The 24,745-nt window shown below is 45.1% G+C and overlaps 12 protein-coding genes across 12 annotated transcripts; 5 read left to right on the top strand and 7 right to left on the bottom strand.

Moving 5' to 3' along the window:
- Nucleotides 1-181: 181 nt before the first annotated feature.
- On the bottom strand, nt 182-1,204 carry L203_105143 (uncharacterized protein; the record flags this gene model as incomplete). The annotated part of the gene is made up of 4 exons (XM_066214516.1): nt 182-334; nt 395-647; nt 695-1,074; nt 1,133-1,204. The coding sequence occupies 4 exons, from the start codon at nt 1,202-1,204 to the stop codon at nt 182-184; spliced, it is 858 nt and encodes a 285-aa protein (XP_066070613.1).
- Nucleotides 1,205-1,620: 416 nt separating this feature from the next.
- On the bottom strand, nt 1,621-2,608 carry L203_105142 (uncharacterized protein; the record flags this gene model as incomplete). The annotated part of the gene is made up of 7 exons (XM_066214515.1): nt 1,621-1,711; nt 1,764-1,825; nt 1,875-2,132; nt 2,189-2,299; nt 2,355-2,413; nt 2,460-2,536; nt 2,592-2,608. 7 exons carry the CDS (start codon nt 2,606-2,608, stop codon nt 1,621-1,623), a joined length of 675 nt encoding a protein of 224 aa, XP_066070612.1.
- Nucleotides 2,609-2,853: 245 nt separating this feature from the next.
- L203_105141 (uncharacterized protein) lies at nt 2,854-4,471 on the top strand (the record flags this gene model as incomplete). The annotated part of the gene is made up of 9 exons (XM_066214514.1): nt 2,854-2,964; nt 3,097-3,261; nt 3,368-3,486; nt 3,622-3,717; nt 3,775-4,117; nt 4,167-4,272; nt 4,324-4,337; nt 4,387-4,414; nt 4,458-4,471. 9 exons carry the CDS (start codon nt 2,854-2,856, stop codon nt 4,469-4,471), a joined length of 996 nt encoding a protein of 331 aa, XP_066070611.1.
- A 708-nt stretch (nt 4,472-5,179) lies between these two features.
- On the top strand, nt 5,180-6,552 carry L203_105140 (uncharacterized protein; the record flags this gene model as incomplete). The annotated part of the gene is made up of 2 exons (XM_066214513.1): nt 5,180-5,763; nt 5,814-6,552. The coding sequence occupies 2 exons, from the start codon at nt 5,180-5,182 to the stop codon at nt 6,550-6,552; spliced, it is 1,323 nt and encodes a 440-aa protein (XP_066070610.1).
- Nucleotides 6,553-7,352: 800 nt separating this feature from the next.
- On the bottom strand, nt 7,353-8,152 carry L203_105139 (40S ribosomal protein S27; the record flags this gene model as incomplete). The annotated part of the gene is made up of 4 exons (XM_066214512.1): nt 7,353-7,378; nt 7,432-7,526; nt 7,685-7,812; nt 8,150-8,152. 4 exons carry the CDS (start codon nt 8,150-8,152, stop codon nt 7,353-7,355), a joined length of 252 nt encoding a protein of 83 aa, XP_066070609.1.
- Nucleotides 8,153-8,448: 296 nt separating this feature from the next.
- L203_105138 (uncharacterized protein) lies at nt 8,449-10,503 on the bottom strand (the record flags this gene model as incomplete). Its single annotated transcript, XM_066214511.1, has 5 exons — nt 8,449-8,601; nt 8,651-8,883; nt 8,931-9,375; nt 9,424-10,281; nt 10,360-10,503. 5 exons carry the CDS (start codon nt 10,501-10,503, stop codon nt 8,449-8,451), a joined length of 1,833 nt encoding a protein of 610 aa, XP_066070608.1.
- Nucleotides 10,504-10,720: 217 nt separating this feature from the next.
- L203_105137 (mitochondrial import inner membrane translocase subunit TIM13) lies at nt 10,721-11,309 on the top strand (the record flags this gene model as incomplete). The annotated part of the gene is made up of 5 exons (XM_066214510.1): nt 10,721-10,751; nt 10,809-10,858; nt 10,959-11,006; nt 11,082-11,135; nt 11,202-11,309. 5 exons carry the CDS (start codon nt 10,721-10,723, stop codon nt 11,307-11,309), a joined length of 291 nt encoding a protein of 96 aa, XP_066070607.1.
- Nucleotides 11,310-11,445: 136 nt separating this feature from the next.
- L203_105136 (uncharacterized protein) lies at nt 11,446-12,724 on the bottom strand (the record flags this gene model as incomplete). The annotated part of the gene is made up of 5 exons (XM_066214509.1): nt 11,446-11,841; nt 11,896-11,998; nt 12,061-12,373; nt 12,431-12,568; nt 12,622-12,724. The coding sequence occupies 5 exons, from the start codon at nt 12,722-12,724 to the stop codon at nt 11,446-11,448; spliced, it is 1,053 nt and encodes a 350-aa protein (XP_066070606.1).
- Nucleotides 12,725-13,247: 523 nt separating this feature from the next.
- L203_105135 (plasma-membrane proton-efflux P-type ATPase) lies at nt 13,248-16,560 on the bottom strand (the record flags this gene model as incomplete). Its single annotated transcript, XM_066214508.1, has 7 exons — nt 13,248-13,317; nt 13,372-15,579; nt 15,625-15,981; nt 16,041-16,192; nt 16,287-16,378; nt 16,422-16,468; nt 16,514-16,560. The coding sequence occupies 7 exons, from the start codon at nt 16,558-16,560 to the stop codon at nt 13,248-13,250; spliced, it is 2,973 nt and encodes a 990-aa protein (XP_066070605.1).
- Nucleotides 16,561-18,371: 1,811 nt separating this feature from the next.
- Nucleotides 18,372-20,649, top strand: L203_105134 (uncharacterized protein; the record flags this gene model as incomplete). Its single annotated transcript, XM_066214507.1, has 7 exons — nt 18,372-18,471; nt 18,526-18,633; nt 18,677-19,092; nt 19,311-19,438; nt 19,488-19,895; nt 19,938-20,077; nt 20,129-20,649. The coding sequence occupies 7 exons, from the start codon at nt 18,372-18,374 to the stop codon at nt 20,647-20,649; spliced, it is 1,821 nt and encodes a 606-aa protein (XP_066070604.1).
- Nucleotides 20,650-20,765: 116 nt separating this feature from the next.
- L203_105133 (uncharacterized protein) lies at nt 20,766-21,234 on the bottom strand (the record flags this gene model as incomplete). Its single annotated transcript, XM_066214506.1, has 4 exons — nt 20,766-20,820; nt 20,880-20,952; nt 21,050-21,065; nt 21,121-21,234. The coding sequence occupies 4 exons, from the start codon at nt 21,232-21,234 to the stop codon at nt 20,766-20,768; spliced, it is 258 nt and encodes an 85-aa protein (XP_066070603.1).
- Nucleotides 21,235-21,797: 563 nt separating this feature from the next.
- L203_105132 (uncharacterized protein) lies at nt 21,798-24,641 on the top strand (the record flags this gene model as incomplete). The annotated part of the gene is made up of 7 exons (XM_066214505.1): nt 21,798-22,064; nt 22,115-22,272; nt 22,327-22,452; nt 22,500-23,289; nt 23,351-23,607; nt 23,659-24,385; nt 24,441-24,641. The coding sequence occupies 7 exons, from the start codon at nt 21,798-21,800 to the stop codon at nt 24,639-24,641; spliced, it is 2,526 nt and encodes an 841-aa protein (XP_066070602.1).
- Nucleotides 24,642-24,745: the final 104 nt, after the last annotated feature.

Below are 24,745 nucleotides of genomic sequence, written 5' to 3'. Positions count from 1 at the left end.
TCTCATATAGCTAGCATTGATCCAGTGACTCATTTTTGGGCATTTCGTGGACTCCTCTATAGAAGTTTCTTTTTTTCTGTCTTGATACGAGTACAAAAAGTAGTATGTCAACCTTTGCGTTCAATAGACATGCATTTATAACCCAAACAACTGTGATATTGCTATCTGTCTTCTTCTTGCCTTAATACATGCCTGCCATATCCTCTCTGGAGCTGCTTCCCTTAGGGTTGATAACTTTGACCCAGTTTCGTTCAAACTTGTTCAGCAAAGTTGCCTGTAACATGAGGAGGCGTCGAAGATAGCCGCGCAAGGTGATATGTTGATTCTTGTCACTCTATAAAGTTGAAACCGTCTTGTCAGTGTCTTGCTTAATCATTCCAAAGGAGAAACGTACAATCATTATAGCGGCCTTGCGATCTTGTAGATTTGGACATTGTGCCCATTCTTTAGCCACATCCGAGCGTTTGAGGTGATAAAGCCTCAACTGATCTCGTATATAGTTTGCATATTTGTAAGTTTCAGTCAACTGGTCAATCAAATGTTTCTGCACTTCAGCGCCGAAAGAGTTCCCATCCTCAATCAGCGGAATTTCAAGATTAAGCCATATGGTGAGGTCTTGAGCCGTGAAGTACATTTCTTCGGCTTCACTGTGTGTCATAAGTACTTTACGGTGACCGATTGTTCATGGACGTACCGCCCAATTATTTCCATACACTCCATAATAGTCTTGTTGGTATCTAACACCTCAAACCAATGATCTGACTGTGAACCCTTGTTCTGGTTTCCACCTTGGCTGTCAACTCCTTCCTCCACGCCTTTATCGTTACCAATTAGATCATCAGGTAGAGTAATGTTTTTTCCCTCGTTACTCTCGTTCTTAAGGGATGTTTGTAATTCGCGAGTGGGTTGTATCATCTTGATATCGGTATACGACGGTTGAGAAGAAGTTTCATGGTACCATATTGATTCAGGATTATTTTCCTCTGCAATGAGTGCTTGAAAATGCAGAATTTTGGCAGGAATACAGTTATGGATGATATCTGTCGCCATTTTACGTCGCTGAGCCAATAGATCCTGACCAAAGCAGGCTTAGTAAACCTGACCAGAACTAATGTGAGCGTAGAAAACATACTTTAAGTACGTGAGGTTGAGGATGTGACTTGAAGACGTTATCCATCTTGGAGAGATTAACGTTGGATGCCATGGCGTTGAGTAATATTTGTTAAGCAATATTATCTAGAGGTCAGAGAAGAATACTATAGTCGTTATTCTGACCAGCTTATAGGAATAATCCGATGCGGCTGTAGAAATTTTATATCATTAGCCAAACAAAGGATCAACGGTCTGTAAAAGAATGTCAAACACCCATTGTGTCATTCCTTTTATTAGCAGAATCTGATTAGCGAGTCATCAAAGCCCCTTTGAATGACTCAAAATTGACACCAGACACTGGGTCAAGACATTTGAAGACCAACCCTATTACATTACATCTTTCGTATGGGTAATTGTAAGTGGATGTACAGTGTAATCTTTATAGCCAATACCGGTAAAGCCATGCATCCAAGCAATTACCCACAGGGATGGTATTGTCGATATAATAAGGTCCGTTGTGTTCATCCATTACCGAAAAAACTTGGAGTAGAGGACAAGGAGAATCAGCAAAATGAGTACAATTATAATGCCCGCCGAGACAAACTTTTGCTGGTATGCCCTATTCATCAGGATCAACACTCAAAGTTGTACTCAATTGTAAAAGGACCTACTTGAAAATCATCCTTTTGAGAGTACCGGCGGCTCGGTCAATGGAAGAGTCGGCCTGAACAAGCTACCCAGAGTATCAGAAAGGCTGTCAAATAAATAACGATAAGTCATACTGTATCTCTTGTGTTTTCCAACTGTTCTCTTTGCCCTCTCAGATTTCTCAGAATCTCAGAGCCAACGCCTTCCGTCTCAAGTGCAATTCTATGGGCATTGTCAAGTCTGTTGGTACCATCTTCAAGCGTCTGTGTCCCTGCCAAGAGCCTGGTTCGAGCAGACAATGATTCAGGATCATCAGTGTATGGATCATCTGGATGGGGATAGCCAGAACCAGAGAGCAACTCGGAACGCTGATTTTGGAAACGAAGCTCTTTCTGTACAGATATTTAATAACAATTGGATGCCAAATCCCATGTGCACATTCACATACAAGACTCTTTTTCACTTTATCCAGTCCTTGTTTTGAGGTTTTCAAGCGTTGCTGATACGTTTGTCGGATCGAGATGGGCATTGAAGGAAGCTCTACTTCCATTTGAGCGACCTATACGCCAATGAGCATATACAAGCCTTTACGCGGGTTGAATTCCTTCACGCACAACCTCCTCTGCTTCATCAATCTCTTCCGACACTCGTTTCAAAGCGGTCTTTCGTTGCTCTTATGTAGTATTAGCAACCGAGAACAAGGGTATGGCTAAACGTACCGCCTGTAAGAGACTTGACTTCCCCGTCAAGCCTTGCTCTCAAGTTGTCTAAAAGCTGCTTGAGATCTTCATCGTAGCTCTCAAAGAGGGCACTGTAGTCTTTCAGAAGTCTCCATGGTTATATATACTCACGTAGGGGAAGTGTTCATTTCTTTCTCTTTTACAGTTGATTACAAAACTGACCGAGATAAGATATAAAGATAAAGAAAGATAGCTGGTAAATACGTGTGGTGGCAAACTGTTACGTAATAACTACCCGAATGTTGTTTTCAACACTGTTTTGATTTATTATTCTTTTTTATCTTTGACGTTTTCACTTTATAAGAAAAGATTTAATTTTAAAGTATTGGCTGCTCTCAAACACCGGGGAAATCTCAGTGACTGGTATCTGATAATGAATTTCTTCAGCAGACAAAAAGCAAAGACACCTGGAGAGAACGTCAAGAGCCTGCGAGACAATATAATCCGATTAGAGAATGCACCTGTCGGGGAGGGTAGCAAAAAGGTGGGCCAGGAGAGATTTTCTGGGGGAGGAGAGAGATATATGGGCCAAGCCTCAACCAACGGTCGTGTATCGGTTCCGACAGGTTGAATCTCTGTAATGTTCAGCCAGATGCTGACTTTACCATCTCAATAGATCAATGAGGAAGTCTCTCGACAGCTTTCAACTGTTAAAGCGCATCTATCGGGTGACGGAGATGGAGAGCCTTCATCAGATGTTGTGGCCCAAGTAGCCAATGAAGTGTATGCGCAAGACTTGCTGAACTTGATGGTGGTTCATCTGGGGAGATTTGACTTTGAGGTAGGTCCTACTGTGACCTGCTACTCTCAAAGGCGCAAAAATTGCGCTTGGGTAGTGGCGAGCGAATTGAAGTAGTGTAGGAAAGAATTAAGACTTTGCATTGCAGACAAGGAAGGACGTGTGCAGCATTTACAGCACCCTCCTCCGTCGACAACTCGGTACACGCTCTCCTACGGTGGACACTATTGCTACTCGCTCTGACATCATTTTTAATACTCTTAAAGGGTGCGTTTCATGCTCAAGTAACACCATCTTTGCTTTGACTGTTGGAGCGACTCGCTCTGGACGCGCTCATACTGCTCTTGTAGTGTGGTGGCCAGTGAATGTGATTCATGAATGACAATGGCTAATGTTTTATAGGTATGCAAACGCCGATATTGCGCTCAACACGGGAATGATCTTGAAAGAAATGCTCAGATATGAGCCTCTAGCAAGGATTTTGCTGTACTCCAATCAGTCAGTCTCGGATCATCGTACCCATGTAGAAAGCGATAAGAGCTAATACAAAGGTAGATTTTATACCTTTCCAGACTATATTGAGAACACTTCTTTCGGTATTTCGTGCGATGCCCTCGGCAATATGAAGGAGGCTTTGACTCGGCATAAAACTATGGTTGCACAATATCTTGAGGCCAACTATGACCGTTTCTTCAACATGTACAACACGCTAATACTGTCCTCAAATTATGTCACAAAGCGTCAGTCTCTCAAACTGCTTGGCGAGATCCTGTTGGACAGGGCAAATTACAATGTCATGACAAGATACATTTCGTCCGAGGCAAATCTCAAAATGATGATGAATTTCTTGAGGGATAAGAGCAGGAATATCCAATTTGAAGCTTTTCATGTCTTCAAGGTCAATAGTGTACCCATCGTGTTTATTTTGGGTGTTTACCATGACGCAGGTATTTGTCGCTAATCCCAACAAGCCACCCCAAATTGCAGGCATTCTGCGGAGAAACAAAGATAAAATGTTAATCTTTCTCAAGGAATTCCACAATGACAAAGATGGTAAGGTTTTTCTCGTCCTGAATGCGATTGATATTGAAACCTTCGTAACAGATGAACAATTCAATGTAAGATCAAACATAACGTGTTGTGAAATAAACTCATATCTCAACATAGGACGAGAAGCAATTCCTGATTCATCAAAGTGAGCACAAGTTGCATATTAAACATATCTGATATGACTATAGTCCAACAGCTCTAGAGTCCCATCCATGTCATTCCGGTCGCCAGCAGCCATGCCATGCCGAGCGAGAGCCGAGGTTTGGCTTCGGTTTGGGCGTCCGGTTCGGGCGTCCGGTTCATGACGTGGTTTGTCTGCTTATTTACGACTTTTTCACGCCATCTTATGCATGTACACTGAACGTTCTCTCTTGCGTTGTGGATGTTATCTTTTCTATTGGCTGATGGATGGTTGTATGCTGGTTCATAATGAATGATTGTCAGAAGCAGATAGGCTTGTGGAGTAACTGGCACGCCTAACCGGATGCCACGTAGTATAGTTCCATAAACATTCATGTTTATACTTTACCTTTCCATGTACTAAGTGCTGTAACGGAGTCAAATCCTTGACAATGATGGAAAATCACGTGACTTCAACCTTCTAAGATATGCCATGTTATATATGTCAAAGATTTGACCCCGTTTGTATAGATAGGATTAGAAAAAAGAACAAGAAAAGTAACAAAAGTTTCTAATGGAGCTAGATAACAACGCTATTTAATTAGGCATACCAGTTATCCACATGCCTATCTGTAATGTACTCCGCGCCTATCCATTACTTATTGCTCATTCTTCAACAATAGGAGAGGCGTATTTTGTTATTACCGGTTGGTTTTCCTCAAAACGATCTTTTCTTTTTCTCTTTCTTCTTCTTCTCAATGTATCGTTAGTCAGAAACTGGAGAGAGAAGATGTCGCAGGACAACCTCCAGTCTCTACTGGTACCTTCTAATCCCTCTCTCTCGCCTCATACACCATCCGCATCTATCCTTTTGAATGGCTACAATAGACCAACGACACAGCTTCAGCTGATAGACTCCAAGCCGCCAAGTATATCAAACTCTTCTCTAGTCTCAACTTCTTCGTTTCTAGATACCAATGCCACTACCAAGGATAACGCCTCTCCAACCTCCTCACTCACCTCCATTTCTACAGATGAATCTTTCTCGTCGTGGCCTATCCAGGCGCATGTACCATCTTTATCACCGACAGCTATACATTCTGGCAGCCCTCAGCATATGAGCGTCAACTATCCCTCTCCTCCTTCGCCAGTATCGCCTCAATCTTCCCACAGAAAATCTTCGCCAAAGATACGTTTCGCACCTCTCCCAGTGGTTCATCCTGAATTTCGACGTCGAAATTCTATCACACTTGGTGTTGCCGCACGGAAAAACCTCATTTCGCAGGCGCATAACCCTCAGAATAATGTGCAGAAGTTGTACATGACGGATGAAGATTGGGATAATTATAAAAAGCAATATGATGCTAAAAATGGGTATGCCTGTGACCGATTCTCTGGGTAACATGTAGCTGATGGCTGTGAAGCAATAACGAGGTGGTTGACCTCGGCCAAATATGCAAGTCTGGAGCCAAAGCCCTCTGGCATTCCGTCAAACATCGTCGTTCAAACTCTCAATCATCCCACGCACCTCAAGGATCGACCGAAACTTTGGCGTCACCCTTTGTCGCTTCCACTCCTGCTGACGCAAATGATGCAAGGGATTCTTTAGTACCCAATGATAAGGCGCAGAATGTGGCCAGTCCAGGATTGCATACCGTGCATGAAGATGAGGAACAGCATGGCGTCAGATCCTCTCCAACAGAATCCGTATTGGCGGGAGACTCTAAAGAGTCTGTAAGCCCCACTCCTCAACCAAAGATGACTACCTCACAAACGCATGCCATACATTCGACGTTGGTCAATTCAGATATTGACGGTGGAGACGGAGATGGTGATGCAACCCCTCGTCGTAGACCATCGCCTCCTCCCCGTGTTGAGAACCAACTTCCTACAGAGGATGAACTTTTCGACTCGGCATCCGACACTGAAGATTTTGTATTCGAAAGCGAGACCGAGAGCGATAACGATGCTGAGGAGTATTGGTCGCAAGAGGCCGCCGAATACGAGGACAAGATACATATAGACGGCTTTGTGACACACGAGAAGGAGAGGGAGAGGCTGAAAGCTGTATTGGGTTTCGATGTGAACAGATTTGGATTAACGCATATTGGAGAACATGGGCACGCATATCACGGCCATGGTTCTGGGAAGGGAAGGATTTGAGCTATCATGGGCGTTATTGTTTAAAATGGGTTTGCCGTTGAATCATTTGGAGGCAAGAAAACCACTGTATATTATGCTAGCGCAACAAGAGCGGCAGGTATCGCGAATGATATCGAGTTTGCTTGTGGTATGTATCGGTACGAAAGCATCATGTAACTATTGATTTTCTTGAGAGTGAACACTCAAAACGTTTCAAATTGACGGAGTCTTCACCGAATGCGTTATATAGTTAGGGATACCTCTTGAGTCAGTATAGGAATGGTCAACCTGAAAATAACAGGTCAGGCAATAAATCTGATGGGAAAAGTCCGAGCCAAACACAACAGTTTTGTAGGCAAGGTTGTCTAAACATAGTCAGTAGAATAAGCGATTCAGCAGAAGTCGTGTAAATGCCATGTACAATAGCATTGTATGTCGAACAAATTTCAACCTTCATTCATTTGAGTCTCTGTTGTGTGGATTGATTGCGTTTTCTGTTCAAATGGTAAGTAGGTAACAGGATTAGGCATATTCCTCAATATGTCGGTCACTCTGACATTACCAGTCGAAATCGGCAACGATAATTCTCATGCGTCGTTTTGCTTAGCAGCTGATACCGAAGGTAACTACATGGTGACTCAGGTCTTGAGGTTGCAAGTCAATCAGTCAAACCCCAACAACCAATCAACATCGTTCGGAAGCCCAATACCCATGTCCCATTAGGCGCAATGAAATTGAGTGACATGAAAGAGCATGCTAAAACCAAACCGAATCAAATCCACCAAACCTCTCGCTCATCACTCTCCCCTCCTTGACTCAATTTAGTTCTTTCGACGGAAAGAGCAGCCTACATTGTCTCATCAATAAAAATTCCAATTTGAACCAAAACAGTAGGCGCACCCTCAGTCAACTTGGCCTTACCACCGGTAGGTTGGCAAAGAGCAGTGGCACATCCTTGGCATTGGACGACGGTAGAGGCGTGGGAAAAGACGGTGCTGTTGAAAGATGCGCAAATTGTCACGAAATATAGAGACAAGAAAGGGTGAAATAGTAGTGACAAACGAATACGAAACATTCAATCACAAGACAATCAGGAAGGATGCAGATAGGAACCAATCGTCAACACACTCCAAACAACGGCTATATCACTCACGTGATGGCAAAACATCCGGGGCACTTGACGTCCATGAAGAAGGAGTTGGGCTCAGGAACAATCTTCTTGAGCTTGTGGGTACGAGCCTGGGAAGTAGCAGGTCGGTTGATGAGGTCAACGGCAAGAACCTAAAGACATGCAGTTAGTACAGCGTTATATTCAATCAGCCAACAACCAGGTAGGCCATTGAGCCGCTGTGTCCTCATGATCCATGAGGCAAGCGATAATGCAGCCATACACCACTCCCCGTTCTGCATCCGGATCCAACTCTTTCATGGGCATGAGATTGTGAAAGTATCCATGGCTCCCCGTCGCTGTCAACGCAACATCTCATAAAGACTTTCCAAAGACTTTTCAATCTTCCAACACTTTCATGATCTCCCCTAGTCCTCCAGACGCTTGCCAACAACTATCCCAGCTCTACCTTCTCATATCTCCATGCTGCTTCATACGACCTCTACTCACCATTTTGCTTGGAGTCTGCGATAAAGTTTTTTTTCAGTTGATTCGAGTACTTTGTATTTACCGCAAGGTCGTCAGATGCCACGCCGTTCTTGCGTTGGTTTTTGATAGAGATGAAAAGAGAAAAGGTAAATAATGAATGTGGCGAATTAGCAGAAAATGCTCAAATACACTCCCAACCCACTGTGCCAACAGAATTTGGCGGAATCAATTTCGGCGAAATTTTTCATCGCGTTGATTTGATAATGTGGCAGTTACCTCCATGATTGGTTATATTACATAATCTTTAAATAAATCTACTTTTATGGCCTATGACTTAGAGAAAAAACTCCTTCACGTCCAGCGGGTACATCTGCAGCACGCCCATTCCCAACCATTTTGTTATAATTTCTGATCTGTCGCTTTCTTTCTGTAGCAAATGTCTCTTTATGGTTCTTCTTTTCAGCTCGTCGCAGCTGGTATCAACCGTCAGTATATGAACATAGTGAGACGAATGCAACTTGCGTTACGTTCAGCCTTGACAGTAGCCTTTCTTGCCTTCTTTTCTTCAGCCGTCTCGCCTTTACTCCTAATGGTGATTGCTTTAGGGCCGCCTTCTCTTTCAGTTTCAGATCCACTCCCATCGTCGTCTGATTCGGAAGGTAGCAGAGGGGAGGATTGGGTCTTAATTGCCTTGGATTTGTTTGTTTTATTGCTGCGGATCAATAGTGGGTGGTTTTCGGTATTGGTATATGTGGCTGAGACTGTTGGTAACAAAACCTGACGGGAAATTGAATAGACTTACACAGGATGCTTTCCACATCCCATTTGGGTTTATCTCCATCCACATTATTCTCGTTCATTAGCTTCACCCTGTCCCAATTGTTCATATCTTCAATTTCAATTTCTTTGATCCTCTTTCTGTTGTCCTCTTTGTGTTCACCCTCACCCTCGATAGCAGATCTCAGTATCTTTAATTTTTCGGGGCCACTTAATCCAGTGCCACCAAGAGCAGGTCTCAAACGCCTGCCAACAACTTCGTAGTTGGCCAAAAAATCGTCCATAATGTTATTAAAGTCTTCCCGTGAGACTTCGGGTGGTACGTCGGCACTTGTCCGAGAAGCATGCGATGCAAGTGAAAAGCGAGAAGAAACTGAAAAATTGGAAGCAGCAATTGAAGCAGTCCCATCATCATCTGACCAGTCTTCATATTCTTCGTCATCATCATCGTCAGAGTAATCTTTTGCAACCTACATGTTGGTCAGCGTCGGCTTAGTCAATTCACAACCAAGTAGTACCTTGTCAAATCTGTCATCCAAATCTGTCAATCCCTGATTTCTAAACATGCTTGAACTGCTCATACTCATACCTGAAGCATCACTAGGGCCTCTCTTTCCTCTTCGCTTTTTTCCTCCCTTAACCATCATGTCTGCAAGGTCATTCGTCAGACTACCAACTGTATCGGCCATCTCTGATATTTCATCAGGATCCATTTCCTTAAGAGAATCAAGCTGTGAGGCTTGCTCAACCTGCTTAGATCGTTCTTGTTGTTGTTTGAAAGCCCTGAATCGGTCTTCCCAGGTCTCTTCTTGCTTCCCATCATCTGCCCTTCCTGCTATGGGTAAGGGCTTTCCTGCCTCATCCAGACCCCATTCTGAAAACTCAAAACGCACCTCGTTGGGGTCTTGTCTCTCACCCCCTTTCACAAGCTCGTCAAACCAGCCTTCCTCCTCCTCTTCATCGTCCACGAAAGCATCGTCATCTAACGCCTCAAGAACTTGACGCAAATGGGGGTCCATATCCGGTTGGAAGCCCTGTAGTTCAGAGGGAATAGCCTCGGTCCTCGCTCGTGCTTCTTGAAGCGACATTTCATCCTTGCTGGGGAGCACACTATCCGGCAATTGAATCATGTCCTCTGCTGAGGCTTTGCCCTTTCCTTTTTGACCAACTTTCATCCCTGCAGCAACGCCAGATCCACCCTTGGGCGCAGCGATGAGAAAACTTTCAGCGCCGCCGCGACCAACAGGCTTGAGATGCTGCATATAATCGTAGGCAGAGTCATCATAGGTGATGCCGTACAAGGCTGCTTCACCTTCGTTGGCACGGATTTTAGATTTGTCAATGGTAGCTTCAAGGTCGGCAAGACTAATTTCAGCCTATAAAATCAAATTGTCCTTGGATATCAGTGTATGGTATGATATGGTTCCAGTAAGCTTCTCGAAAGCGAGACGTACCTTTCTATTATTCCCTCGTGCCATGGGCTTGAGAACCCTCTGGCTGGCTTCGGGATCATTGATGAGAGGATCTTGTAATGATCGATGAACAAGTTGGAAATGCTGGGCATTAGGTCCGCGAAATGCAGAGTGTTTTGGAGCCATTCTGAGATGGTTTTTTGCTGACTGTTGACAGTTTTAGACATAAATGAACTAAAAATTAGGTAAAGGTTTTCAGAGACAGCCCTCCACTTTTGAAATTTTGATTCCGTTGGATACACTCATCTTTATCTTTCAAAACCATCGCTTAGTCGCTTTCTTTCTTTTTTTATCAACCTGTTGTCTTTTCATATATAAAGAAAACGCCGAAGAATTAATTAAAATGTCTTCCTTCTTCAGCTCTTCTGCTAACTGTACGCTTTCAATGTCATTCTTGTCCCAAACAGAAGCTAACGAGGTATTGTATATAGCGGATGTGGCATCTCGCAAAGAACAAATGAAGAGCCAAATCCAACAAGAGGTGATTCAGTCGTTTACTTCACCATGAAATCATAGATCCAAGACCATTCTGCTCCGTTTGAAGTATGAAAAGATCATGATGAACTGACAATTGATGATAGCTTGCTATTGCCAACGCCCAACAGCTTGTCAACAAGATCAATGAGAATGTATGTTGTCTCCCAGCGGCATCGCATCGCCGTGCGCAAGTTATCTTTTAAAAGCTGCTTATTGTGCGATATTAGTGCTTTGCCAAGTGTATAACCAAACCCGGCCCCTCTCTTTCTGGTTCTCAAGAGGTATGTTTGGTTCATCATGGCTTAGTTGCCGCGTATACCTATTTGAAAGCTAATCGCATGCTGTAGTCATGTCTCTCTCATTGCATGAGTCTCTATATGGCAGCCTTTGACCAGGTTTCTCGGTCGTATGTTGCTAGAATATCAAAAGAGCGTGGTGGTGCCCCTGGCCTTTAAAAAGATACAGAAAGAAAAATTTAGTCATTATATGAGAGGCCGGCAAGAAGCCATTTTCGCATCATGCAACGCACAACTCTATGCATCCATGGCCAGAAAAGAGATATTTGAGGCATAGCCCAAATCCTGTTTCACTCTACTCATCGTCCTCTTCATCATCCCCGCCCTCTTGTCTCCAGATTGTATAAATTTTTCTCCTATTGGTTTCTGTTGCTTTTCCGTTTGCTGCAGCATTAAACATTGCTTTCAAGACTCCTTGCCTCAAAGCATCAGGTTTGCTTCTGTTTTGCTTGCCTGTTTCACCGGTGCAAGAGTGCATCACAATGTGAGCATACATGGGTTTTTCTTTCAGCGTTCTTGACCTCTTTGATGGTGGTTCCTCATCGGAAATAGATACAGGTGAAGCAAGAGACAAGGAGGTAAGAAGGGGTTCAAAGATAGATGACATAAGGCGGGTGTGGATGACTGCTCTTGAAGTTCGAGCAAGAAGAGTAAGGTGAGGATCCAAGACAGTTATCAGAGGGCATGCAGGCTGTCGAATGATGGATAAGCTATGAACCATAAATAAAGTTTCATCAAAACATACCTGTGAATCAACTTCTGGCAATCCCAATACTTTATCCAGCTCTTCGAGATAGATATCTGACAGATGGGTAGCAATTGACGTTGGCACTTTTGGGTCCTCCCAGCTATCAGGCCATAGTGTTCCTAAGTAATCGCCTTTGGATCGAGCAAAGATATCTCTACTCACGACATAGCTCCACCCTTCTTCATCAAGACCTTATTTGCACTTTCTACTGCCTTTTTCTCCCACTTTTCTCTCGCGAGTAATCTAAAGGTAGCACTCACATACTTTCTGATGAGCATGTAGTACTTGTCCATTCTTAATCTGTCAAGGCCTGCCCATTCTCGGACCATGGCATCCCAAAATCCTTCCAGAAAAGCAAGGCTTGCCTGAAAGCTGTCGGTTGAAGATGTTGAACGGGGATTAATCTGCAGGACAAGTTCCGCAAGGTCGGCTGCAAGACGCTGTTGTACAAGAGGCTTGTCAGACATCCAGAAGCCTATACAACTTTCGTTCAGCACTTGATCAAATGAGCGTTTGAGACACATCTACATACAATAAAACAATCCCTTCCACAATTTGGACATTTCTTTTTCTTCTAGTTTGACATAGGTGCTTGATTTACCCTCTGCATCTCCACCTTGTGACAAGAAGGCAACTAAGCTCTCCACAGCTTTATCTCTCACTTTCTTATCTGCCGAATTTACATGAGCACTATCAAAGTTTCAATCCACGACAAAGACTTACCTGTATGAGCCAACTGCTTTCCTAGTGGGATTGCAGCCTCTGGTCCATCCTCTTGGTTACTGTCTGCACGGGATTTGCCTTTCTTCTGAGTAACTACCGGCATCTTTCTTTATGTTTGGTTCACAACAGCAATTATTGCAACAAAGAATGAAATCTTGAACTTTTTGCATTGGTGCCTGAAACAGGTCTGGCATTAGGCGTGCGACCATCCAGTCCCTGTTAGGCCTGCTACATCCGCCGTTCCATTTCGACTTGATAACACATACATTTACCACTCAACATAGTAACATTGGACGATTCAAATTTAAATCTTTGCAACTGTGAAACCTTACGTATGACATACATGCCTAATTTGTAATACTCTATAATCAGATTTGCATTTCAATGCACGTTATGCGAAAAGATAAGAATTAACAAATCTTCGGATGGGAATTAAGAACTAAATAAAAAATTCAGCGAGGAACGGGGACTCATTGAAAAAGGTGTCAATGGGGCAAATGGTGTAGACGATGCTAAGGATGGAGCGGATGGAAGAGAGAGGTAATCACCAGAGGTGCTACATGAAAAACGGATTGAGAATGATGATGATCTAGCTACAGATGCGACTTTTGGTAAAACAAAATCAATTATGCCGCAGGCCTGGAGTGGGCACGGGTGAGGGCGGCACCAGATTGCTGAGCCTGGATGCTCGAAAATCTGAGAAGAAATTAGCAACTGTACAGCTCCCAAGACAAGATACTTGATACTCACCGTTGAAGCTCATTTTGAGACATAGAGATCTTGGCACCACCTCTGAGTCGGTTGGCAGCTCGAGAAAGGAAATTGGTTCGGTTGGAGTAGAGAGATTCGTGTCGAGAAGCGGTTCGGTGAAGAGTCTCGTCCTTGACGGCAGAGGCAGCGATTCTCCTGGCCTTTCTCTTTTGAAGGGCAGCAATAATGGTTTTTTTCATAATCCACTTGATACCATCGAGAGGGAAATACCAAACAATGTTCCACACCCAGACGATACCAATCCAGCCACCAGAGATAGAGTGTACATTGGTGAAGCCCCAGTCACCATAGGCCGCAATGATGGAAGAAACAAGCTGAGCGAGACAGAAAGCCAACATGAGGGCAACAGAGGGACGCTCAGTCCAAGAGGGGCCGTGAGATCGGGTGACAAAAATGAGAGCCTGGGAGATGATGGCGACCTGGAGATAGATAACCATGTGTCCACCGTAAGCGTTGACATCCTTGAAAGGCTCGACACCAAACTTGTCCTCAAAAAAGGTTGTCTCGTGCATAACAGCAAACAAAGCGATGGTAGAGGCAGAGAGGTAAAGACCATAGCCAATACCATAAGCAAAGACTTCAGCGAGATCCCAAGAGTCAGGAGTGGAGGAAGGAAGGACTCGGTCAAGAGACAGAGTCATGATGGTACCGTCGTTGAGGACCGCAATAATCAAAACCATGAAAGAAGGGAAGTCAAACTTCCAAACAAAGGCCATGATGGCAAAGCAGACAACGATACGGATGGTGACGGCACATGCGTAGATGGCATAGTTTCGCATACGTTGGAAGATGACTCGAGATCCGTAAATGGCGTGAACAATGGTGGAAAGACCAGGCTCGGTAAGAACAATGTCGGCGGCACCACGAGCGGCGTCAGTAGCGCCCTCGACAGCGATACCGACGTTGGCACGAGAAAGAGCAGGAGCATCATTGGCACCGTCACCAGTCATGGCACAAAGGTGACCAAGATTCTGGATACGTTTGACAATCTCAAACTTGTGTTCGGGGAACACACCAGCAAAACCGTCGGCGTCCATAATCATCTCGTCGAGGTTGGCGTGTTTGCCACCGGCTTCTGGGCCTTCCTTCAAAACCTTGGCGGGATACATGTGGTCACCAAGACCAAGTCGTCGACCAGTTTCCTTGGCAATAGCAAGCTGATCACCGGTTACCATCTTAACCTTGACACCAAGACCCATGGCATCATCGATAGTTTGCTTAGTATCGGAACGAGGAGGGTCAAAGATGGAAAGAAGGCCAACAAGCTCAAATCCGTTGCCAGTAGCGGTGGGGTCGTCACCAGATACATCCTCATGAGCGACGGCAAGGGCACGGAGACCACGACGGGCAAATTCTTCGACATCAGCCTCGAGTTGGTCCTCGAGCTCATTGGTCTTGTTACGAGAACAGAGTTCAATAATGATACCTGTCATACCCTTGGTAGCACGCTTAAGCTTGCCACCATCAGCATTATCCCGGTAAGTAATTTCGGTACGCTTGTCGACGGGGTTGAAAGGCTTAAAGTCAAGAAGTTCGATGCCCGAACGAGCACTGGCAGGGTCGGGAAGGGTGCCCACGACACAGCCATCAATGGCGTCCTGGTTCTCAGTACGGGAGGCGTAGGCAGCAAGGAGACAGACACCCTCTACATCCCACTTGGAGTAACACTTGACATTCTCCTTGTCGATGGTGAGTTTGTTGGTGGTAAGGGTACCCGTCTTGTCGGAACAGAGAATTGTGACACCAGCAAGTTCCTCAATAGCAGTGATACGGGTAACGATAGCCTTGTGTTTCGCGAGCTGTTGGGCACCAACGGCGAGCGTGACAGACAGGACGGTAGGCATGGCAATGGGAATACCACCAATGAGCAAGACAAGGATGTTGTTGAGACCACGTCGGTAAGAGTATCGGAAATCGGCATAGAGAATGAGGATTTCGAGAAGAACAAAGATACCGATAGAGACAAGACAAAAAGTACCGATACGGGCAAGGACCATTTGCAAGTGACCGACCTGGTCATTGTCCTGACCGACAAGGGTGGCAGCACGACCAAAGAAGGTGTTGGGACCGGTGGCAATGACAATACCCTCCGCCTCGCCTTGCTTACAGGTCGAACCCGAGAAACATTCGTCACCCTCCTTTTTACCGACAGGGAGCGATTCACCAGTAAGAGCGGCTTGATCCATGCTAAAAATGGGTCAGCACCGTACCCACCAAAGCCGAAATACTCACGATACATCTATAGCCTCAACCAATCGACAGTCGGCAGGACAGATATCACCATGTTTGAAAGCGATGAGGTCACCGGGAACGAGGTCGGCCGACTCAAGCTCCTTCCAATTGTTGTCACGCTTAACCTTGGCCTTGGGGGCAAGAGAGTCCATGAGCGCCTTGACAGCGTTACCAGCATTACGCTCTTCGACGAAACCAATGGTAGAGTTGATGAAGAGCAGCAGGATAATACCGACAAAGTCTTGCCAATCAGGCGGATCACCGCCACCGTTGGATAGAGCAATTGCGACAAGGGCGGCACCTTCCATGACCCAAGACAGAGGATTCCACATAAACGAGAGGAATTGCAAAAAAACGCTAACACCATCAACAGCCGAATCAAACGGGTAACCTACTTTTCTGTCTTCTCCTCCAACTTGTTGGGACCAAAAATACCAATACGGTCAGTCGCCTCCGCTTCGGTAAGACCCGTGTCAGTACATTGAAGGAGCTGGTAAACTTCCTCCATGACAATGTGCTCAATGTCCACCTTGTCCTTGTCGTACAAATCGGCCGCAGTAAACGAAATCTAAAAAAGGTCAGCGGAACTAAATCTCAAAACCTCCGGTGAGGCACCCTTATCCGTCGTATGGAGCGCTGCCCACCGACAAAGACCCACTCACAGTGTTCATGTCGACCTTGGCGTGGAGATCGCCCTTGGTCTCGTGCTCCATCTCCTTGTACTCTCTCTTTCTTTTCGTATCCTCGACAGCAGCTAGAAAGGCCATCAGACAAGTCCGACAGACCCAGCGACTCACGTTCAGCAGGTGCTTCACCCTGCACTTTGTTTTCAAGAGAAGACTCCCTATCCACCCGTCAGCACCATCCCAAACCTCACAACCACACTCACTTGGTAGGAGCCTCCTCGGTGTGGCCAACCTTTTCAGGATCTGACATGGCTATGTAAAAATGCGATAAAATGAGAAAAAGTGGGAAAAAGACTACCAAACAGTAGTATTAATAAAGCTTTGCCCCAGCTGGTGTCGTTAGCTGTTTGCGGATGGGCTAAAGGGGGGGAACGGATACAAGCCAAGCGCCAAGAAGCGGATGAACAAAGTCTGACAAACTGGTGGGGATAATCAGAATCCAGCGATCGATGTTTTCCTCGAAGATGTTATTAAAAAAAGAGAAAGAAAGTAAAGAAGAGAGATATTTATGGAAAAGGAGATGGAAGGATGAAGACAAGATAGATAGATGGAAATAGAAAAAAAAATAAGAAAAGTCTTGTTTTGACGGACAGGAAAAAAATGCCGAGTTTGGCAAACATCAGTCTCTGTTCAGGGACGGAACCTTTATTCCCTAGCTCGGTTGTGTCTAAAAAGCCGTCCGTCCTTGGCAATATTTCAAATCGACTTTGACATATCTTGCCAATTTCCTCCTTGAGCATTTTCTCAGACAGGGTCAAGCCACTCGGCCATGCAACTGCCAAAGTAGACATGACATAAGCGATTACTTTTATTTTTATTTTTATATCAGCATACCCTAATCCGGACCTCACTGTCAGACTATGGTGGATGGACATGCGCATCTGCGCCATACACAGTCTACGTAGAGATACACTCCGCGGCCGCGGAATGCATCTTGTCTATTCTGTATGACCATACGAAGCGGTCCATTACGGAGATGGACACTGCTGTCCGTCGTCCATGAAATCTATTTACAGCGACGCATGTGGTTTATCGAAAGAGAGGTAGGCGTGACGTGGATTTTGTCAATCTTCCATGGTCTTCGTTTGATGTCGTTACGTAAGGTGCCAGGGGTTGGCTTGCGGCGGAATGTAGCGATCATGGGATGGTCCATGTATTATCGGCACGGCTGCCAATCATATCTCTGTTGATTGCCGAAAGGATGGATGGATGGACTGGGTGTCATTTCGGCTATCTGCTTTGGCTGTAGGGATTGTGCCATCTCTGTCCAATCACCGTTGGGCAGTATACGTTGGACGCATCCATCGTTGTGCTGACCGTCCAATCAGCGTCTCGCTTTTGGTCATACGTCGGGTGAATGGCGGACATGACCGCGATTCAGCCGAAGCAAGGCTGTCGAAATTGCCTCACCACTCGGACATCTCGGCAGAAAGTGGATATGCCGTTAGGTCGGAGATATTACCAAATGGATTTGTGGTTCATCTCCGAACGCCACCTAGGTAGGATATAGAGTGGGTTGTGGATTAGTTGTGGTTGCCGCTAGCTCGTTCTGGATATTTGGATGGGCTGCCTTATTCGACCTCCCGTTATGGAAGGGGTTGCTGGTTATGGACGTCTTGTAGGTAGCCACCAGTTGCCGTCTGCCACGTGGCCAGCATGGGTGTAACCTTGCATGCTGGTGGTGGATTCAAAGTAGGCCATAGAAGCTTTTTGTTGTTGGCTTGGGATGGGTGAGCGGCTGGGCTGGGTGGTGGATGCAGACTCAATATGGGATCATGTGTATGCAGTCGCCGAGCGTGATGGCTGCCACTGTGGGAGCTGTCGCTTGCGACATGCAAGGTTTGGCGGGAAAGATGAGATGCACCCAGTGGTGATGCAAACACATATACATGACTCGTAGAACGAAATCAACCTCCACATTTGATGCACGGGGATTTTACCCCTGGTTTCAAATCCATCCATAGATGGATTTCTCTTTCTTTTTTATATTTCTACTTTGTACAGAGACAAATTCTGCGTCAGCAAAGTTGGCTGTGAACAGGATACCCAAGGAAGATACGCATGTTGATCAAGAGCCTCGTAGCGACGAGCTACAGTGGAATTGAAAACCGCAGAGACAGCTGGGCCAGCGTACGGGGTGCGTTGGACGCTGTTGTGAGTGGTGAGTGGAGTGTCTCGGGAGCGTCTCGGGAGGTGCATCGCTGACGCGTCGTAGCATTACCGACCCAGGTGCATCCGTCTGAGCGAGAGTTGTATCTCGATGCGATACTGACAGATCTTGAGCCAAAGAGTGGCGCGTTATGGGAGGCATGGCCATCGGACCGTACGCACAGCGACAGCGCAGAGTACAGTCTGACGGGATCTAGTGTATCTGCTCGCGCTGACCGCCGTCAAATGCCTCAGTCGCAATCCTGTCGGTTCGGAAATCGCGCTTAGTGCTGGGCATTTATCGACCATCATTTATCATGCCAATCTGCCGGTGGAAGAGTCGGCTCGTAGAACGTTTGATTCGTCGTCTGAATCGCGTGAGGCGCTCAAGGTTTTGGCGAATCTGCTCGTGTTGCACCAGGTTGGGCGGCTGAGGTTTTTCAAAGCGAACGGAGCCATTGCTGTCGCAAGTGCACTGGCTCAAACTGTCCATGAGGGCGAGGTTATCAAAGTCGATGGGGCACAAGCAGAGACGTTGTTTTTGTTGGGACGGTTAGGATTTTTGGTTGTTATGGAGAAGCCGGAGGCAGCTAAGGACATGGTGGATTCAAACGTGATTGACTCGCTTGTCCAGGTAAGAAAGGTCGGGGCGAATGACGGCTGACCCATGGCAAGGCATTCATGGCTGTGCCCATGCTTCCCGTCAACTATATGGCCCTCAGTGAAATGCTGAAATTTACAAACGCATTAATACAAATCTATCCGTTTTCCGACAAGGAGGCAGAAGGCGAGGCTTGGAACACGGCATTCGACCCGTAAGTCTCGAGGCTTGAATTGTTGCTAATGATGAAGTCTGCTTTCACCGGTGCTCTCCATCTTTTACTCAATCCCGACCCTGGATCTGGGGCCTCCTCTGACCCAGACCATCCATGTTCTCGTGTCTATACCCTTTCTTCCTCGGTTACTAACTACCTGGAAGAGTATGCCAGAATTGCAGCCCTCGCCTACGGTACAATACAGCCCGTCCAGCCCGTCTTCGGCCATGCGGAATCTTTTCTCAAAACTTGGCAACATGGCGTCCTCGTCGAGTCCCCGAAAGCATTCTGCAGATTCGCTATTTCCGTCCCGAGCCCGTTCTCCGTATCCCACTACAGGGTCTCAGCCCAACTTGTCGCGAAGGAGTATGTCTTCTAGCAGAGACTCTCCCATGGGACTGTTCAGTAAAGCAGATCAACGGGCTTTACCAGCTAGACTTTTAAGCATCTTGGACAAATTCATGGAAACTCACTTACCATATCCAAAGAAGCCTGATGAATTATCGCAAGAGCTTGTTTTGGATGAGCTTTTGCCACCGATATTGTTATTGTTGGCAAAGGTGGCTACAGCTGATGAGGCAATGAGAAATTGGCTGAAGGAGACCCTTCTCCCATCAACACTGTACGTTGCTGATTGGTAGCGTTGGTAGGCTGAGCGTTTTAGTGATCGATCGCCCGAGGCAGGGCCCCTTGAATCCCGAAAAGGTATACTAGGAAATATTCTACAGTTGATGACTTGTGGTGGCCATAACCAAACACGGAATTCGGCCGGAGAACTCATGTGGGCGGTTTGCAATGCAAATGGTGAGGTCTTACTATGGCTGTAAGGTAATTTCTAATCCTCATCATCTGTAGCCTTGGATCTGTGCGTGGAAATTGGATATGGCAATGCCGCTGGTGTGTTGTTCAATAAAGGGATGTCAGGACCTCCACCGGCCAAAGTCGAAGAAGTCACCACAGACACTGTGTCCACTGACTCCTGTCAAGTCACATCCGTGGCTGCGGGTTTATCAAATGCGGCAGTCTCTACCCTTCGTCACCCTATAACAAGTTTAAAGGATACGGGTGAAAAAACGGCCGATGAAATGACTCAAGAAGAGAAAGAACGGGAAGCAGAGAAGCTGTTTGTTCTCTTTGATAGACTGGAAAAGAATCCAGTGATGCGTATGAAGACTGGAGATGCGAATGGCGACAAAAAGGATGTAAAGGGTTTGAAAGATATCATGAAAGACAAGTTGGATAGTGGAGAGATAGCAGAATGGGAAAGAAGAGAAGAGGAAGAGGAGAAAAAGAATATTGAGGAAGAAGAAGAAAGAGATGAGAGTGAGGCCATTCGAGAACTCAAGGCTTATAAGGATAGGATGGGTAAGAGATAATGAGTTACAAGACTTTTTTGAGGGTTTTTTCTTGATTCATTATAATCATGTACAACGATTTTCTCTTGGTTATTTGAATTTCGGGTTATAACCGAGATATACATAACGTACAATGACTACTCCTTCATGGCTTTGTCAGCTGGAGCATTTGCTCGCTCTTGGATCGCCGTTCTTGAATCATGTCAGCAATTGGCTACGGCTACAATCATGAAAAGGGAAACCAAATATACCTCAACTGTTTGGCAAAGTCCTCAGCGACATCATCATCATCCCAGCTGTCTTCCCACCAGTTATCCTGCGGGCCTGCTCCAACTTTCATCAATGTATCATTGATGTTGTTGCCATTGTCCATTAAATGTTCTTATTGATGGTTAACAGAAGCCAATGTGTGTATACATACTATCAGGAGGAAAGTCCTAGATGTAATTTAGTAAGTCAATCGACGCATGCGGCACGAGGAAAAGAACCAACTGGAAACTCATCATCATCCTCCAATGCACCAAGCCGGGGCAAATCCTTCTTTTTGAGCTGAGAAACTCTGCCATTGATCGGCTTGGCTTCTTTTGTTTCTTTCTCTTCAGACATACTGAAATGACAATTAAAGATAAAAATGCTAGCAACCTAGAAAGAATATCATCAGAACGCGTAACTGCCGTAGAGACGGCAACGGAAGCAAATTCGAATAACTAAGGCTGTAATTACGATATTTAAGTCCATTTTCCGCCAAAGTGGAAATACCCTATCTTTCTATACCCCCTAAACTTTTAGTCCTTGTGCTAGGGTTAGAGCTTCTGACAGTGAGGAGAAATCCGAGTCGAAGCAATTGCTGATTGCAAAAAATATCCTACACGTAATGATCATCGCAAGATGTTCATTCAATTTCTGGCAATTGTACTACTGTACATTATTTCGTTTTATCTTTTTTATAGATTATACTTGACGCTTGTGATTTGGTCGTATGGCAGTGCAGAGGGAAGTACAACATCCCTCACTTTTCTTTTTGTCGGTACCTTATCATTGTATTGCATGCTTGTCTATGGCAGTGTATGCTGTAGAAGAAAAGTTAAATGCAGTCACGTGATTTAATTGTGCTTGTTTTATTGATTTCTATCAATTCAAACTTGTAAACACTCTTTTATGCAGTACAAATGTCCAACAGCATCCCATTCTCCTTGCACTCGCTCGCGTCTCACTCCATTTTTGTTCCTTCTCCCTCGTCTTCTTACAAGCCAGCAGATGAATGGGAGCTCTTGGAGCAACCATCAGTAGACGATGTACCAGGCCAGAAAAACAGCAAAATGGTTTTGCGGGAAAAGGATCTCATAGTAGCTATGGGGAAAGAAATACGAATGATGTCTCTCAATGCAGCAGAAGGCAGCTGGAAAATAGAAAATAATCTTTTAGGATCGTACAAGGTAGGATTAATGCTAAGAAAGGTAGAAATGGGCTTACCTATCTACTCAAGACTTTATTATCATCTCATCTTACTTTCCCCATCCATCAGCTTGCTTTAAATCCTACTGGAAGGCTACTGGGGGTAGCTGGACGTCATCAGCTTGTGGTTTTGGTACTGCCAAAACCGAGTTATTCTCTGGTTTTGAAGAGTGACCAGATTGATGTACAGTGAGTCTTTTGTCACATCAAGTAAACATGGTATAGTTAACCTTTTGTTTTGAGTTCTATACCTATAGACTCGTTTATGTTTTCTTCGGCCTCTAAAGAAACCATCGCTAAGATTACATGGCATCCTTGGGGTAGCCAAGGAAATTCCTTGTGGGTGCTCACTGGTGCAGGCCGACTGAGGTAAGTAATAATATCTATTTCCTCCACAATGTTAACACTATATATAGAGAATATGATATTCTACAGCCTCATGACTTCGTACAGTCATTCGATTTCCTTCCCGACTGCACACGTTCGGCAAGATTCACTGCAGTCGATCCATTGTCTCGTTTCGCTACGTCTTTTGCCTTTGGTTTGAATAAGGTCGGATTCTCGCCTTTGATGGTATACTGTCTTTTTGCAAATGGCGACATCTACGCTCTCGGTCCGATAATGCCCCTTCAAACTGAAATGCCAGTGAAATACTTGCAGACTTTAAAGGCCTATACAGACTTGCGCCTTATCAGAATTCAACGCGAAGTAAGAGATGTTTTCGAAGCCGGTGGCTCTGGACTAGCCAAAATTAGATTTCAGGCCGAGTGGGTGAATAGTCTAATCTCGCAGATCAGACAAGAAACGTTTGCTCAGATGACAGAAAGTGATGAGCAGTTACCAAGTAAGGGACAGAGCGCTCTTATGTTGCAACGAGACCATCTATCTCGAGAGAGATGTGTCAAAGTCTATCCTCCTCATCTTACGATATCTGGTGGCCCAGCCCCAGGCACGCATCATGCATTGTTGAGGCAAGGTCCGATTATCTTCTCTCCAGGTCCTCAAGACGTCGGAAATGGTGATGCTGATCTGGACCAAGACCAGATGGCTACAGACTTGTTATTGATCGAGATCGCTGAAAAGGACGAGTGGGATGTTGAGGGCGGTGCGGTACAACCAACAATTGTGGCAATTGCATGGTCAGGTGGTAGAGTAGATATCGGGTTGGAACTTGTAAGACCAGAAGCACGCTGGATAAGCTCAAGAGTATGTAAAAACACCAATCTCCTTATTTGGAATTGTACAATCAAGCTTATCTTCTTTTTAGGATTCAGCGCCTTCTCAGCCTGTTGTTCATATTCTAGAATCCATCCTCCTTCCTTTTCCCAATCAAGACCCCTTCATAATTTCCTCTAATGCTCCGATACTCGCCCCAGACCCCCTTTATACCGATGTTTTCTATGTTTCTCACACGTTTGGAGTAGATGTCATCAGTCTGAAAACCATCATCGATACTCTAAATAGCGAGGACGGAAACGACGAAATATCATTATCAGAAGCCGTAAGACTTGTCGAATCTGTCAGGTGTGCACTTTTTCTCTACCATCGAGACTAAACGTTAATATCGCTTCACAGTATTCCTAGTACGCCTATTGTCGGTTTAATCAGTTTCTGCAACATCACTCTGGGTTATGGCCTTGTAGCACTTGCCTCTACTTCTCAAGTAGCCTATGTTGAACGTGAACTTCGTTTCGAGGGTGTTTCTGCTCTACTCCCCATTTCCGGCCATTTGTCAAAGTCGACAAAAATTCAATTAGAAAATTCACAATCTCTGCTTGATAGAGCCTTCAATATTGATGAGATAATTTCGACTGTGCGTGAAAATGCCGTATATGATCCTGTATCCGCCTTGCGCAAGTGCGTGTCGAATACAGTTTTGCCTACCAATGCCGCAACGAGTGACCAGCTTTCAGCATTGAGGGATATCTCTACTGAGGTACATTCTCGTGCAGAGGTCATTTGCTCTGCGTCTCAATCGTTAGAGAGCCGATTGGATCTACAAATCCAGGAACTTGAGCGACATGTTGCTCTCTTGCAGAACTGCCGTCAAGACATACTTGCCTTGCAAGAAAGTAACATTTTGTCGCGGGTTGAAAAACTTCTCCAAAAGCAGAATGACATACAGCAGAAATTAGACAAGATAGTCGGCGATATAGCAAGCAGGCATCAGGCTGAAGTGGGAGCAGCAGAAAAACGGTGGTTCGAAGAGTTGAATGACCTGGAGAGTCGAATTAAGGGGACTGGTTTCGCTGTTGCAACTGGACAGGAAAATTCAGAGTCGCTGATTGATAAAGCTCAGATTGTGGGTTTTGTGGGATAAAAGATAATTGATAAGGCTAATGAGTATTTTCACAAAGTTGCACCAACAGCTTGTCGAGCTTTTACCATTGCTCTCTGAAATCAAAAAAGAGAAAACATCCCCGCTACCTCGACATGCCGTTGCCAAAATCAAGCCACTACAAGCTGCTCTCAACGCCAGATCAGAAGAAATCAAGAGGCTGAACAAAAAAATGGAAGAATTGACTGTAAAAGTAGAGGCTATTTCTCCAGCAAAGTAACGCTTAAGGATTATCCATTGAAACCTCTTCTTAAAGGATTTATTGTATACCATATACTATGTATAAGTAACGACATTCGCCATTTCATGCCTGATTAAGATTAT

Source organism: Cryptococcus depauperatus, chromosome 6, assembly GCF_001720195.1.
Source record: "Cryptococcus depauperatus CBS 7841 chromosome 6, complete sequence".
NCBI lineage: Eukaryota > Fungi > Basidiomycota > Tremellomycetes > Tremellales > Cryptococcaceae > Cryptococcus > Cryptococcus depauperatus.
The sequence above is the reverse complement of the archived record's forward strand: the minus strand, read 5'-3'. Positions and strand labels throughout refer to the sequence as shown.